The sequence below is a fragment of the Podarcis gaigeae genome, assembly GCF_964106915.1.
Source record: "Podarcis gaigeae genome assembly, chromosome: 5".
NCBI classification, from domain to species: Eukaryota; Metazoa; Chordata; class Lepidosauria; order Squamata; family Lacertidae; genus Podarcis; species Podarcis gaigeae.
Genome location: NC_139681.1, coordinates 14,234,814 through 14,246,354, shown reverse-complemented (window position 1 = coordinate 14,246,354; position 11,541 = coordinate 14,234,814). Strand labels below are relative to the sequence as shown.

Below are 11,541 nucleotides of genomic sequence, written 5' to 3'. Positions count from 1 at the left end.
GAAAACCCAAGAATTACCAACAATAGAAGAATGGCAGATGAAGATGATGGATTTTTTTGGAGCTAGCCAACCTAACCAGAAGAGTCCACGACCAGAAGGAGGAAGAGTGGATTAAATTTAACGATTACTTAAATAGGTTAAGTTAATAATAATAATAATAATAATAATAATAATAATAATAATAATATTTTTTTATTTATACCCCGCCCTCCCCAGCCAAGGCCGGGCTCAGAGCGGCTTACAAGCAATAATAAAAACAAGATGAATGGTTACAACTTAAAAACAAAAATAAAATACATTAAAATAATCGAACATTAAAATATTAAAATGTATTTTAAATGTATTTTAAATGTAAAATGTTAAATGACTGAAAACAGCTTGCAGATACTCAATTGACTTAGGATTTTATTTAAGTGATGAATTAATATGTTTAATTTCATAATGTGAAGATCTAAGGATTTAATGTTTAAGTTAAGTTAAATTTTATAAGGACTGCGATTTGGAAAACCGTTAAAAGGACATGCAATGAAATTCAACCAAGGGGAAGCGAGGAAGTCACTTAACAATGTTAATAAGTGTAATTTTTAATAAGGCTGTGATTTATGTTTGTTTGTTTTATGTGTCTGTTTCTTTATAATGTTGCGAAAACCAATAATATTTTTTTGAAAAAATAAAAATAAAACGCGACAATTAAATTAAACGTTTCACTTTCAATTGAGGGAGAGCACGAAGGCCCCGCCGCCCTGTCTCTTGCTTGGGGGGCAAGAAACCACAGAAACAACCAGCGGAACAACCAGTCCTTCATCGCGCGTGCGCTGTAAATCGACCCATTTTTTTCCCGTGAGGGAAAAGGCCGCTTCCGCCCGGCAGGCGACGGCGACGGCGCGTGCTTGCGCGCGTGCGCACGCGGAGGCATGGCGTCAAAAGCAAGCGCGGGGCTTAGGTCCTGCGACGCAAAGGCTGGGGATGATGGGAGCTGTAGTCCAAACGACATCCGGGGAACCAAGGCCGGCATTTCATGCGTCTATGATGTGCGTGACGGAGCGCGCAGCGCGCCTCCCCCCTTCCTTAGCTCCTCCCCTTTCCGCCGCCAAAGGCCAGAGTTCCTTTCGGCGCTTGAAGGGCCGCCATGGCGTTCGGCGGCGCCGCTGTCCGGCTGCGGCCTCTCCAGCTGCTGCGGCCGCTGGCGTGGAAGGCGGCGGCTCCGAGCGGCGCCCGTGCCGGTCCGTGAGTTGCTGCTGCTGCCGCCGCCTCCGCCGCTTCCCATCCAATGGGGTGGTGCAGAGAGGGGAGGTGGGGAGGTCACCTTCCCCTCAGGCAGGCGGGTTGTGGGGGTCAACATCCCTTGGGGGGGTCACTGCCCCAGAGGTGGGGGTCACCTTTCCCTCAGGTGCGGGGGCCACTTTCTCAAGTGGAGGGGTCACCTTCCTTCAAGGTTCAATGACTGTCAGATGGGGGGGGGTCGCTTCTCCACAGGTAAGGGGCGTCACTACAGCAGGTGGGGAGATTACATTCCCCTCAGGTGCGGGGCCACTTTCTCAAATGGAGGGGTCACCTTCCTTCAAGGTTCAGTGACTATCAGATGGGGGGGGGGTCAGCATCCCTTCAGATGTGGGCGTCGCTTCTCCACAGGTGAGGGGGGGTCACTAATTCAGGTGGGTGTATTACATTCCCCTGAAGTAAGGGAAATTACCTTCCCCTCAGGTTTGGGGGCCACTTTCTCAAATGGAGGGGTCACCTTCCTTCAAGGTTCAATGACTATCAGAAGGGGGGGTCACCTTAGGTGGGGAGTCAGCTTCCTCTCAGGTGGGGGTTCCCATGCTCTAAGGTGGGCAGGTCAGTGACTACCAGGTGGGAGGGGTGAGCATCTCCTCACACAAGGGGTTCACTTCTGTACAGGTGGGGGTTCAGCATCTCTTCAGATGGGGGGTCACCTCAGGTGAGGAGTCACATTCCCCTCAGGTAGGGGGAGTCACCTTCCTCTCAGGTGGGGGGTTACCATGCTCTAAGGTGGGCAGGTCAGTGACTACCAGATGGGGGGTCAGCATCCCCTCAAACAGGGGGTTCACTTCTCCACAGGTGGGGGGGTCACATTCCCCTGAAGTAGGGGGAGTCACCTTCCCCTCAGGTGGAGGTCACCATGCTCTAAGGTGGGAGGTCAACATCCCCTCACTTCTCCACAGGTGGGGGCCACCTCAAGTGGGGGGTCACTTTTCCCTCAGGTGTGGGGGTCCTCTTCACCTGGGGATCCATTGAACTGGGAGGAAGTTGAGGCTGCGATGGACCTACGGGTGCCACCAAACACCTGTTTTCTGTGTTTGTAAGAACTTGGTTGCTTGCTGAGGTAGCGCCTACCACTTTGGAACTCCCTGCCTATTGATCCCAAGTAGACATCTTCACTGCACTCTTTTGGCACCTGCTTAAAAAGACATTCCTGTTTAGGGGAAGCCTACCTAGGTGCTTAGAGGATTGAGATGGTTTCTAACCTGTTTCAGTGTTTTAATTTTTTGTACATTTCTTTTTTTAAAAAAAATTCTTTTTATTAAATAGCTTTCATAACACAGACATATGCAAAACAGAAAAAAGAAAAACAGTTAAAGAAAAGAGTTTCTTTGTTTCACTCTTCCGATGTTAGTCCCAGCGCCATCTTAAATCCGAAATACAGGTCGGGCTCCTTAACTTAATCTGTTGACATCCGTCGCTCCTTGGGCTCTATTTCCAGAGTATCTCCATATATTTATCACTCTGCTCCAAGGGCAACTGTTCTTAAGATTACGGAGATCCGTCGCCACTCTCAGTGAGAGCTAGAGGCATCGCTGTACAGGGTCCGCAGGGCTTACCGAAAATGCGTCGCTCGGTCCCATCATACTCGGGTCTTCTCCCAAAGGTAGAAAAAAAGACCCGGAGAAACTCCGGAACCCCTCCGACGCTGCCGGTTGCGTTTCCCTCAAGGGGGCCCCCCTTGAGGTTTTGGGGTCGCAGTGCCTTTGCGTTGCCCCTCAAAAAACCCTGTGCAGTTCGGCGAGGTTGGGCTGCAACTTCACCGCGCTCTCATACTGCTGGCGATCCAAACCGGAAGTCATTCAATTTTTTGTACATTTCAAGGTTCTCGGTTTTAGCGTCTCTGCTTTGAGGGTTGTTGTTTTACCATCAAGTGGTGTATGAAATAGAAGAAATGGAAAGAGCAGCTTGCCATTGGTCCTTCTTGTCCAGCATCCTGTTCTCCCAGGGGCTGACCAGGTACCTGTGGGGAACCAGCAAGCAGGAACTGAGCACCAGAGCAAAATCCCACACTCATGGTTTCCAGCAACTGGAATTTGGAAACATTCACTGCCTCCATGTGCTGGGGGCAAAGCCATTAATAGCCCTCTCCTCCCCCATTAATTTGTCTAATCCATTCTGGTTGATGTCCACCTCTTGCCTCCTGTGGGAGAGAGTTCCACAGTTTGACTATATGCTGCATGAAGAAGAATCCTTTTACCTGTCACTCCATAGCTCAGTTGATATGGGACAGCTGCATGGTGCAGATTACACCAAGATTGCAGGTTCAATCCCCATATGGGATAGCTGCATATTCCTGCATTACAGGGGGTTGAACTAGATAATCCTCAGGATCCCTTCCAACTTTACAATTCTATGAATCTTCCAACAGTGGCTGCAACCCTTTTGCATGCTTGCTTTGGGAGAAAGCGCTATGAACACACAGTGCCTTGATCACTGAGTAAAAGAGAGTGGGATAGGGCTGTGGCTTGGTTTTTCATTGTTTTCTAGTTTTCTTTTTGTGCTGTGAATTTAGTGGGGCTTCATTCCTGAATGCCTGTGACCAGAGGGTCCCGGGTCCCAGGTTAGAATTCCCTGTTCAGTGGCACCGAGGATGATGGTGGCTTTAAAAAGAGAGAGAAAAAAACCCAAAGCCAGCTCCTGCCAGCACAATATCTGGGCTATTCACGTCTTCTCAATTTTCTCTGTGGCTTCTGTCATCTTCATCACCATCGTCACTTTTAATTTGCGGTATACCGCCGTTCTGTGTTGCTATACACAAGGCAGCTTACAAGCTGAAGAGGCAACAAAATATGCAAGAAAGGTCACACACCTTACAACGACCCAATACAAATAAGTCATAATTTAAAAATGACTTAAAATAAACATGTAAAATAAAGAATATTCAGCAATCCATCAGCCTGTAATACACAATAAAATTAAACTCTCAAAATATCAGCCAATAATGATTAAAGAGAAATTTACTCTCAACAGTTACAATAAACCATTACTAAATTATAATCAATAAAAATAACAAGTCATAAAATACCATGATACATTAAGCTATGTAAAAAAGATTGAATTGAACAAAAAGGTCACATAACTTTTGAAATTATTAAAGGAATCCCCCCCCCCGACTCCTTCCTTCCTTCCTTCCTTCCTTCCTTCCTTCCTTCCTTCCTCCCTCCCTCCCTCCCTCCCTCCCTCCCTCCCCCTCTCTCTCTCTCTCTCTCTCTCTCTCTCTCTCTCACACACACACACACACACACACACAGAGAGAGCCTTCACAGTCACTTCTGCTATTCTCAAAGCTGTGGCCTGGGTACCTTCATGCCAAACCTCCACACCCCCACCCTTATTGATTAGACTCTTCTTGTCATTCCACTCCTCGCCCCCTAGCTGCCACTGCGCTTTATGCAGAATGTCGTGCTCTTTCTGCATAAAGGGCAGGGTTTTGTGCTTCTGGATCTCTTTGCTTTAGCTCTCATTTTGAATGGCAGGTGGTGACTGAGGATGGAACCGCCTGTGATTCTAGACTACATGCAGGGCTGCTGGAAACACACCCATGTTAGGGTTGTTTCTGCAGATTTTCCTGTGTTATGTGAGCTCGCTGTGTGTTCCCCTACGCTTGCTCCACATCACTGATTGTCACAGAGGTAATAAAAGATGCAGGGAAGTAACACTACTAGATCTGGCAAAAGTATTAGATTGTGAAGGGGGAGAACATTGTCATTTTCAGTGGCAACCCCACTTGTTTTGCCGTGAGGTGAGTGTGCTGCCGAACACAGCTGTACACTTATTTCCTTAACTGTGAATTCAAAGCTTCCTTTAATGCAGGCCTAAATGAATTCAGCTTTTTGTTCTACAGCACTGTACTGTTCCTGCTCTGAACAATCTATTCTTTGTAAGCTGCTATTTCCCCCTGTAGCCTTGGGCTTAACTTGCATTTCTTCCTCTAGCTTCGGACACGCCAAAAGACTTGCTGCCTGGGCCTTACCCCAAAACTCCGGAGGAACGGGCAGCTGCGGCAAAAAAGTACAACATGAGACTGGAGGACTATGAACCTTATCCAGATGATGGCATGGGGTGAGGTATACTTGACTCAAAAGATTGGGTGATGTGGGGAGCTGGGATTGTGAAAAGCATATGCCTCTCCTGGTGTTGTTTGCAGACACTTGGGTAAAATAAACATAATATTCATGCTTCTTGGCTCTTCTCTGCCTACCCCACCCCCAGCAATAATAGATTGTTTTCATGAAGTTCAGACAATGGGGATCCAACCACACAATCCTGGGAACCCCTTGGACTTTGCAAGGCCAGCCAAAAAGGAAGGGACAATTTTAAGCACATATTCAAGTCAATACTGTCTCTCTCAGCATGAGCCACATTAAGATATTTGTTCATCTTCACATCAACTCAGTGACTTGGGTTATTAGTCCGGTTTTTACCAAGGAGTAATGAAAACTAGGGAAATGAACCTGCATTAGCAACATGAGGTCAGGGCAGTGCCTCAGGATTTTAAAATAGGGAAAATTCCTACCCTATCCAAACCCACTTGAGAATGTTAAAAGGTAAAGGGACCCCTGACATTTAAGTCCACTCACAAACAACTCTGGGGTTGTGGCGCTCGTCTCACTTTAAAGGCCGAGGGAGCCGGCGTTTGTCTGCTTCCGCAGACAGTGTTTCCGGGTCATGTGGCCAGCATGACTATTGCCACTTCTGGCGAAACCAGAGCAATGCACGGAAATGCCGTTTACCTTCCTGCTGGAGAGGTACCTATTTATCTACTTGCACTGTGTGCTTTCAAACTGTGGTCAGGGGTCCCTTTACCTTAAACTACTGTTGGCCTAATTCATGGAGGATGCTCTCCCTTAGCTCACATTTGTAATAATATTAAAGTGGCAGTAGCTGCCACTGTGACATAAACTTCAGTCTACCTCCCTCTCTCTCCCCTCCTTCCTGATTGGAATTTGGATCTTTTCTAACCCTGTGATATATATTTTTAATTAAATACACAACTCTGAATGGGTTTTGTTTCCATGACTTACTGGTATATCACACTATATCCCGCAGAACCTGCAAACTAGGAAAACTGGGAAATGGTAAAACACAGGCAAATTGCTTTTTACAGGATGAAATGGCTGAGTATTTTTTAATGAATAAACATAGAGTACTCAGATCTTTATAGGATGGTTTACCTGCTTTCTCTTCTGCTCTTGTATTATTGTTCTTGTAAGCATTTTTCTGTTTGTCTAGTGCAATGGATTTATGGTGACTTCCTTATATACTTTTCATAGTTACGGTGACTATCCCAAGCTTCCTGACCGATCCCAGCATGAGAGAGATCCTTATTATCAGTGGGACCATCCTGAGTTAAGGCGTAACTACGGCGAGACAGTAAGGATGATAGTTTTTTTGTGTTCCATTTCTGTGATTTCAGTTTGCAGTCCATATTTGTCTGGGTTAGGGAGAGTATCACCGAGTTGAGACTTTTTACTGAATCACATTCTGATGCTTCCAAGCTCAAAAGATCTTTCTGTTCTTGAATTTACTTAGTGTACACACATTGATGCTTTAGAATCCAAGTTTTGAGTATGAAAATGAAAATTGTATGCGTTTTAAAAATAGATTCTGACCTTGCAGATATTTTGCTCTCTGATTGCAGTGTATGAAGTCACACAGTGTCATCAATACCTGTGGTGCTTTGCAACGTAACACAAACTAAGCAGGTCCTTTTCCTAAGAACTTAGTCTAAACATGGATAGGGAAGGGGACGGAAAGATGCTGGCAATAAGGGCTAAGCAGGAGCAACTGAAGTTATAGGCACATAGGATGTGTTTTCTCCTGGAAACACAAATTTAACAAAGGAGGGCAAATATTAGAGAGAGATCTTTATCAGTGGCTTGAAGACTAATAAGAGAAGGTGCATGCATTCAGGGGGATGATGTCACCTAGACATCTTCCAGACGTCCTGCATTGCAGGGGGTTGGACTAGATGATCCTTGGGTCCCTTCCAGCTCTATGATTCTATGACGTAAACAGCATCAAGGATAAATGGATGGCTCTGTTTCAGGGAGCAGGAGGTCTCTAAGCAGATCAGGGCAACAGAGTTGGAGGAGTGAAGATCACAGGCGAGAGTATATTAAGATGCAAAACAGAAAAAATCATCATGGGATGATGTCTCATCACAGCAGAGCCCCTTATTTACAGAAAAATCCAGTTTTTTGTTGTTTTTTGTGGGGGAAGCAAAACAAGTCTGGAGGGGGAGCATGTGAGGAAACTGGGTGTCCCCCCCTCCTGTTTTTTTTACTGGGTCTTCACAACTAACTTTGTTTGCTTGTCATATCAGTTCAAGGGGAAGATTTATTCCTGCGATGTGAACTAGTTCACGTCTAAGCTTCCCCATAGACAACCACTGGTTCATAGTATTTGCAGTGAACGTGTGTGAAGCCCTCTCTCATCTCCATAATAACCCCAAGATAACTCACAGGTGGTGTTGGCCATATATAACCACTCCTCCCCTTTGTCTTGACCAGCTGCACTGGCATTTTGATATGTTCATCCGGAACCGGGTTGACACATCTCCCACTCTCGTGCCCCGGAACACAATGTTTAAGTACCTCTTCGGCTTCATTGGCTTCATGGTCTCCATGTTTGTTCTTGGCGAGATGTTTCCATCCTACCAGCCTGTGGTGAGTTACAAGTCAGCCTTTAAGAGAGGGTCTTGAATATCTGGCTGTGAGAGCCCTCTAAAGCTCATACCTAGACTCCAGTGCCCCATATCATCCGGGGGGGGGGGGGAACCACTTTCTGTCTTTTGTTAAAATACTTGGGGAACCTCAGTCTAGGGAGTCATCTGTGCTCCTCAGGACACTCCCTAGGCCATGCCCCTCTCTCCAAGCCACACTGTAGTAATGCTCCAGCCGCTCGCCCCTCCCTCACCTGTCCTACAATCCAGCAGGGTCAGGCATAGAGGAACGATGGCTGGCAACATATACTTTTTTGCAGGACAAAACACATCAGAGGGTAGTTCCTGCCACCACTCCCTTGTACCAGGGGCACCAGAAGACTTAACCCAAGGGAGAAGGTTATTCTTCCTAGTTACCGGCTGCCCCACCCTGCAAGTTGTTTCCACAAAATGCAGGCAGAAATTCAACAGATACAGTATGCAGCTAATTAGTCAGGCTCTGGATTCAGACCTCCCTCAGAATGGCACGCAGGACAACAAGAAGAAGAAGAAGAAGAGAAGAGTTTGGATTTGATATCCCGCCTTTCACTCCCCTTCAGGAGTCTCAAAGCGGCTAACATTCTCCTTTCCCTTCCTCCCCCACAACAAACACCCTGTGAGGTGAGTGGGGCTGAGAGACTTCAAGGAAGTGTGACTGGCCCAAGGTCACCCAGCAGCTGCATGTGGAGGAGCGGAGACTCGAACCCGGTTCCCCAGATTACAAGACTACCGCTCTTAACCACTACACCACACTGGCTCTCTTTTTAAAAAGTTCTCTTTTTAAAATTTATTGGATCAAAAGGATCCTCCCAACTTCTCAAAGACACAGCAGATACACATTCCCGGAGTTGATAACTCATTCACACCCAGACAGCCTTTTTAGCTACCAGGTGCTAAAATCCCACTAAATCAACTTGGAGAGTTTCCTTCCTTCAGATGCCTGAGATAAGCAAATCACACTTTCAGAGACGATGAGTCTCCTCTTAAAACAACAAGGACACATTCCCCATAAATCCTTTGGCCTTTGGTCTTCCCATAATACTTTGCTTCTACTTGACCAAAGTTTGTCTACTAGAATTTCCTAACTTCACTACACACACTTTCTGTTGCCCAGCTGGAATGTGTCATTGAACGTGCCTCTGGTTTGCCTGCATAGAAGAGGGGTGGGGTGTAAACCTTGTGAGTTATTATTATTTATTAAATTTGTATATCGCCCTATACCAACAGGTGTATTCCAGCATGTGGCTGGAATGTAATCTGCTGTAGCAAAGTCAGAGTTGCAGCCCTGGATGGATCCCCATAAAGAAATGGTGGCCCTGAAAAAAAACTATCCTTGAACCCTGAACTTGGTCTACAAGGATGGGGTTCTTACTGCTCACAATAGATTGTTTGGCAGGTGATAATCTGTCTTAAGTGAGAAATGCCACATGCAGGTGGCCTTGTGAGCAAACGAAAAGTGGGGGGCATGGTCAGATTCAACATGTGGGTTGGCAGGTATTTTGTTACTTTGAAAGGGCTCACTTGATGTGAAGTTCTGTACTCTATAAACATGTAGTGTGATGAGTTAATTCTCACTGTCTCCTGTTCTCTGCAGGGCCCAAAGCAATTTCCCTATGGCGACCTGCATGTGGCACGAGGTGGGGATCCCAGCGAAACACCTGTGGTGAAGCACTATGAGATATAAGGATGGCTGGAACCGCAACTCCTCTTTTACCCTCTCTGATCGGGATAATCTATAAAACAAACTGTACATCTTCTCAAGATCCTGGAGTGGTGTTTTGTTTTTGTTTTTTTTTGAGGAGGGGTGGACAGGACGGGAGGGCACAACCATGAAAGCCTCTATTTAGTTATTTCTGATTTGTATGAGTATGTTGTACAGTGGGCCGTGTGGACTTAGCATGCATCGCTCTAAAACCTAAAGAGAGTTCTTTTATGTGCAACCTTGTTTCCTGCAGAACCTTTTGCGTCATGTGAGAATCGGCACACGAAGTAAGATCAATACAGCATGACTCAGAAATGTTGTAAAGTAAAAACAAAAGAGCTGCAATATTCTGACAAACATCCAGGTTATTCAGTTAAGTACCACTGGACCAGCTTATTTTTGAATGAGGGGCAAACAGTTAGCAAAAAAAACAACAAGCCAATCTCAGCTACTGTGTGGTTGGCTTGTCAGGCTAAGGCCTGGGTTCAAGTGCTCATTCCGACATAAAATTAACTCTCGCCAGTCACAGCCTGAGCTATGTGTCTGGGTTTTTGTGAAAGATGAGGGGGAGGTCAGTTATATATGCAGCTTTGAGCAGTGAGATGTAAATGTGATAATAGATAAAATAATCTGTCTTCTGTTTAAAAATCCATTTATCCATAGTAAGGAAACATTTATCATTATTATTATTTATTAAATTTGTATATTTCCCTATAACTTTGGGTCTCAGGGCGGGTCACAAGATAAAATCAGAATATAAAACCACTAAATACATAATCAAAACCAACCCAGTAACCTCCCCTCCACCACCACTTGTACAGCTCCAGCAAACAGTACCAAACTGCAATGACGGAAAAACAGAAAAGGTGACTTCAAAAAGAAAGCATTTCCTTGCCTTCCATCAAAACCTAGCTATCAGCTTGCAAGGAATTGTCACAGAAATCCATAGATCACAAGTTACTACCAAAAAATATCCCCTCAGGCCTGAAACAAGCAGAACCAAATGAGAAGTCTCACCATGTGTAAGAAATAAAAAACAAGTCAGCACCAGTAATAAAAACAAGGAAACAGGGTATTGAAGAATAAATGAAGAAGTAGAGGAGGTACAGACAAGCCTTCAGCAAAGTTAACAGTGGATAACCCCTTGGAATTAGTGTGAGATTAGGGGCGTTGCATAAATAAAATACCTCTATTTTTTTTATCACGGAGGCTATACAATGCAATACAATTGGGTGAAGGGAAATTCTAATTTTGTTTCTCTGGGTTACTTGACACCAAGCCAAAGAAAATGATCCTTCGCATAGTGGTAAGTGTTCAGTCTGAGTGCCTTTTAAAGATCACTTTATAAAGATGTCTCGCCCCAGTGGCATGAGCAGGTCAGTTCAACAACAAAGCTTGCTGTAATAACGAAACAGCATTCCACCAACATTGCTGCAGTGCTGCTTAACAACAACCTGGCGATGTAGTGCGATCCTTGAGCACTTGGATTAAATTTAGCCCCCGGCACATGGAGGGGGGTGGGGGTGGGAGCAGCTGCGAAGCCATGTGAGGGTCAGAGAGAATGCTCCTACTCTCCCCCCCCCTACGTAATTATTATGGGGAAGGGGGTGGAGAATACAGGACCTTGCCAGAAAAGCCAGTGACTGTTAAGACTGCAGAGGATCAGGCTGCTCAGATACAGATAGCACTGGGATCTTAACGCCTTCCTGAGAGTAAGCACCAGTGGATACAATGGGACATCCAAAGCATTTGTAGGCTGAGATGTATCGTGAGAGGTGCAGAGGGAATCCGGGTGCAAGAAAGTGACAGAACGAGCAGAGTGGGAAGGTTGATGGGTCCAACTGATGGGTGC

General features: G+C 45.6%; 1 protein-coding gene across 1 annotated transcript; it reads left to right on the top strand.

Moving 5' to 3' along the window:
* The first annotated feature begins 1,064 nt into the window (after nt 1-1,064).
* NDUFB8 (NADH:ubiquinone oxidoreductase subunit B8) lies at nt 1,065-9,739 on the top strand. Its single transcript, XM_083738557.1, has 5 exons — nt 1,065-1,223; nt 5,220-5,346; nt 6,558-6,657; nt 7,797-7,952; nt 9,582-9,739. Exons 1-5 carry the CDS (start codon nt 1,130-1,132, stop codon nt 9,669-9,671), a joined length of 567 nt encoding a protein of 188 aa, XP_083594683.1. The 5' UTR covers nt 1,065-1,129; the 3' UTR covers nt 9,672-9,739.
* The last annotated feature ends 1,802 nt before the right edge of the window (nt 9,740-11,541 follow it).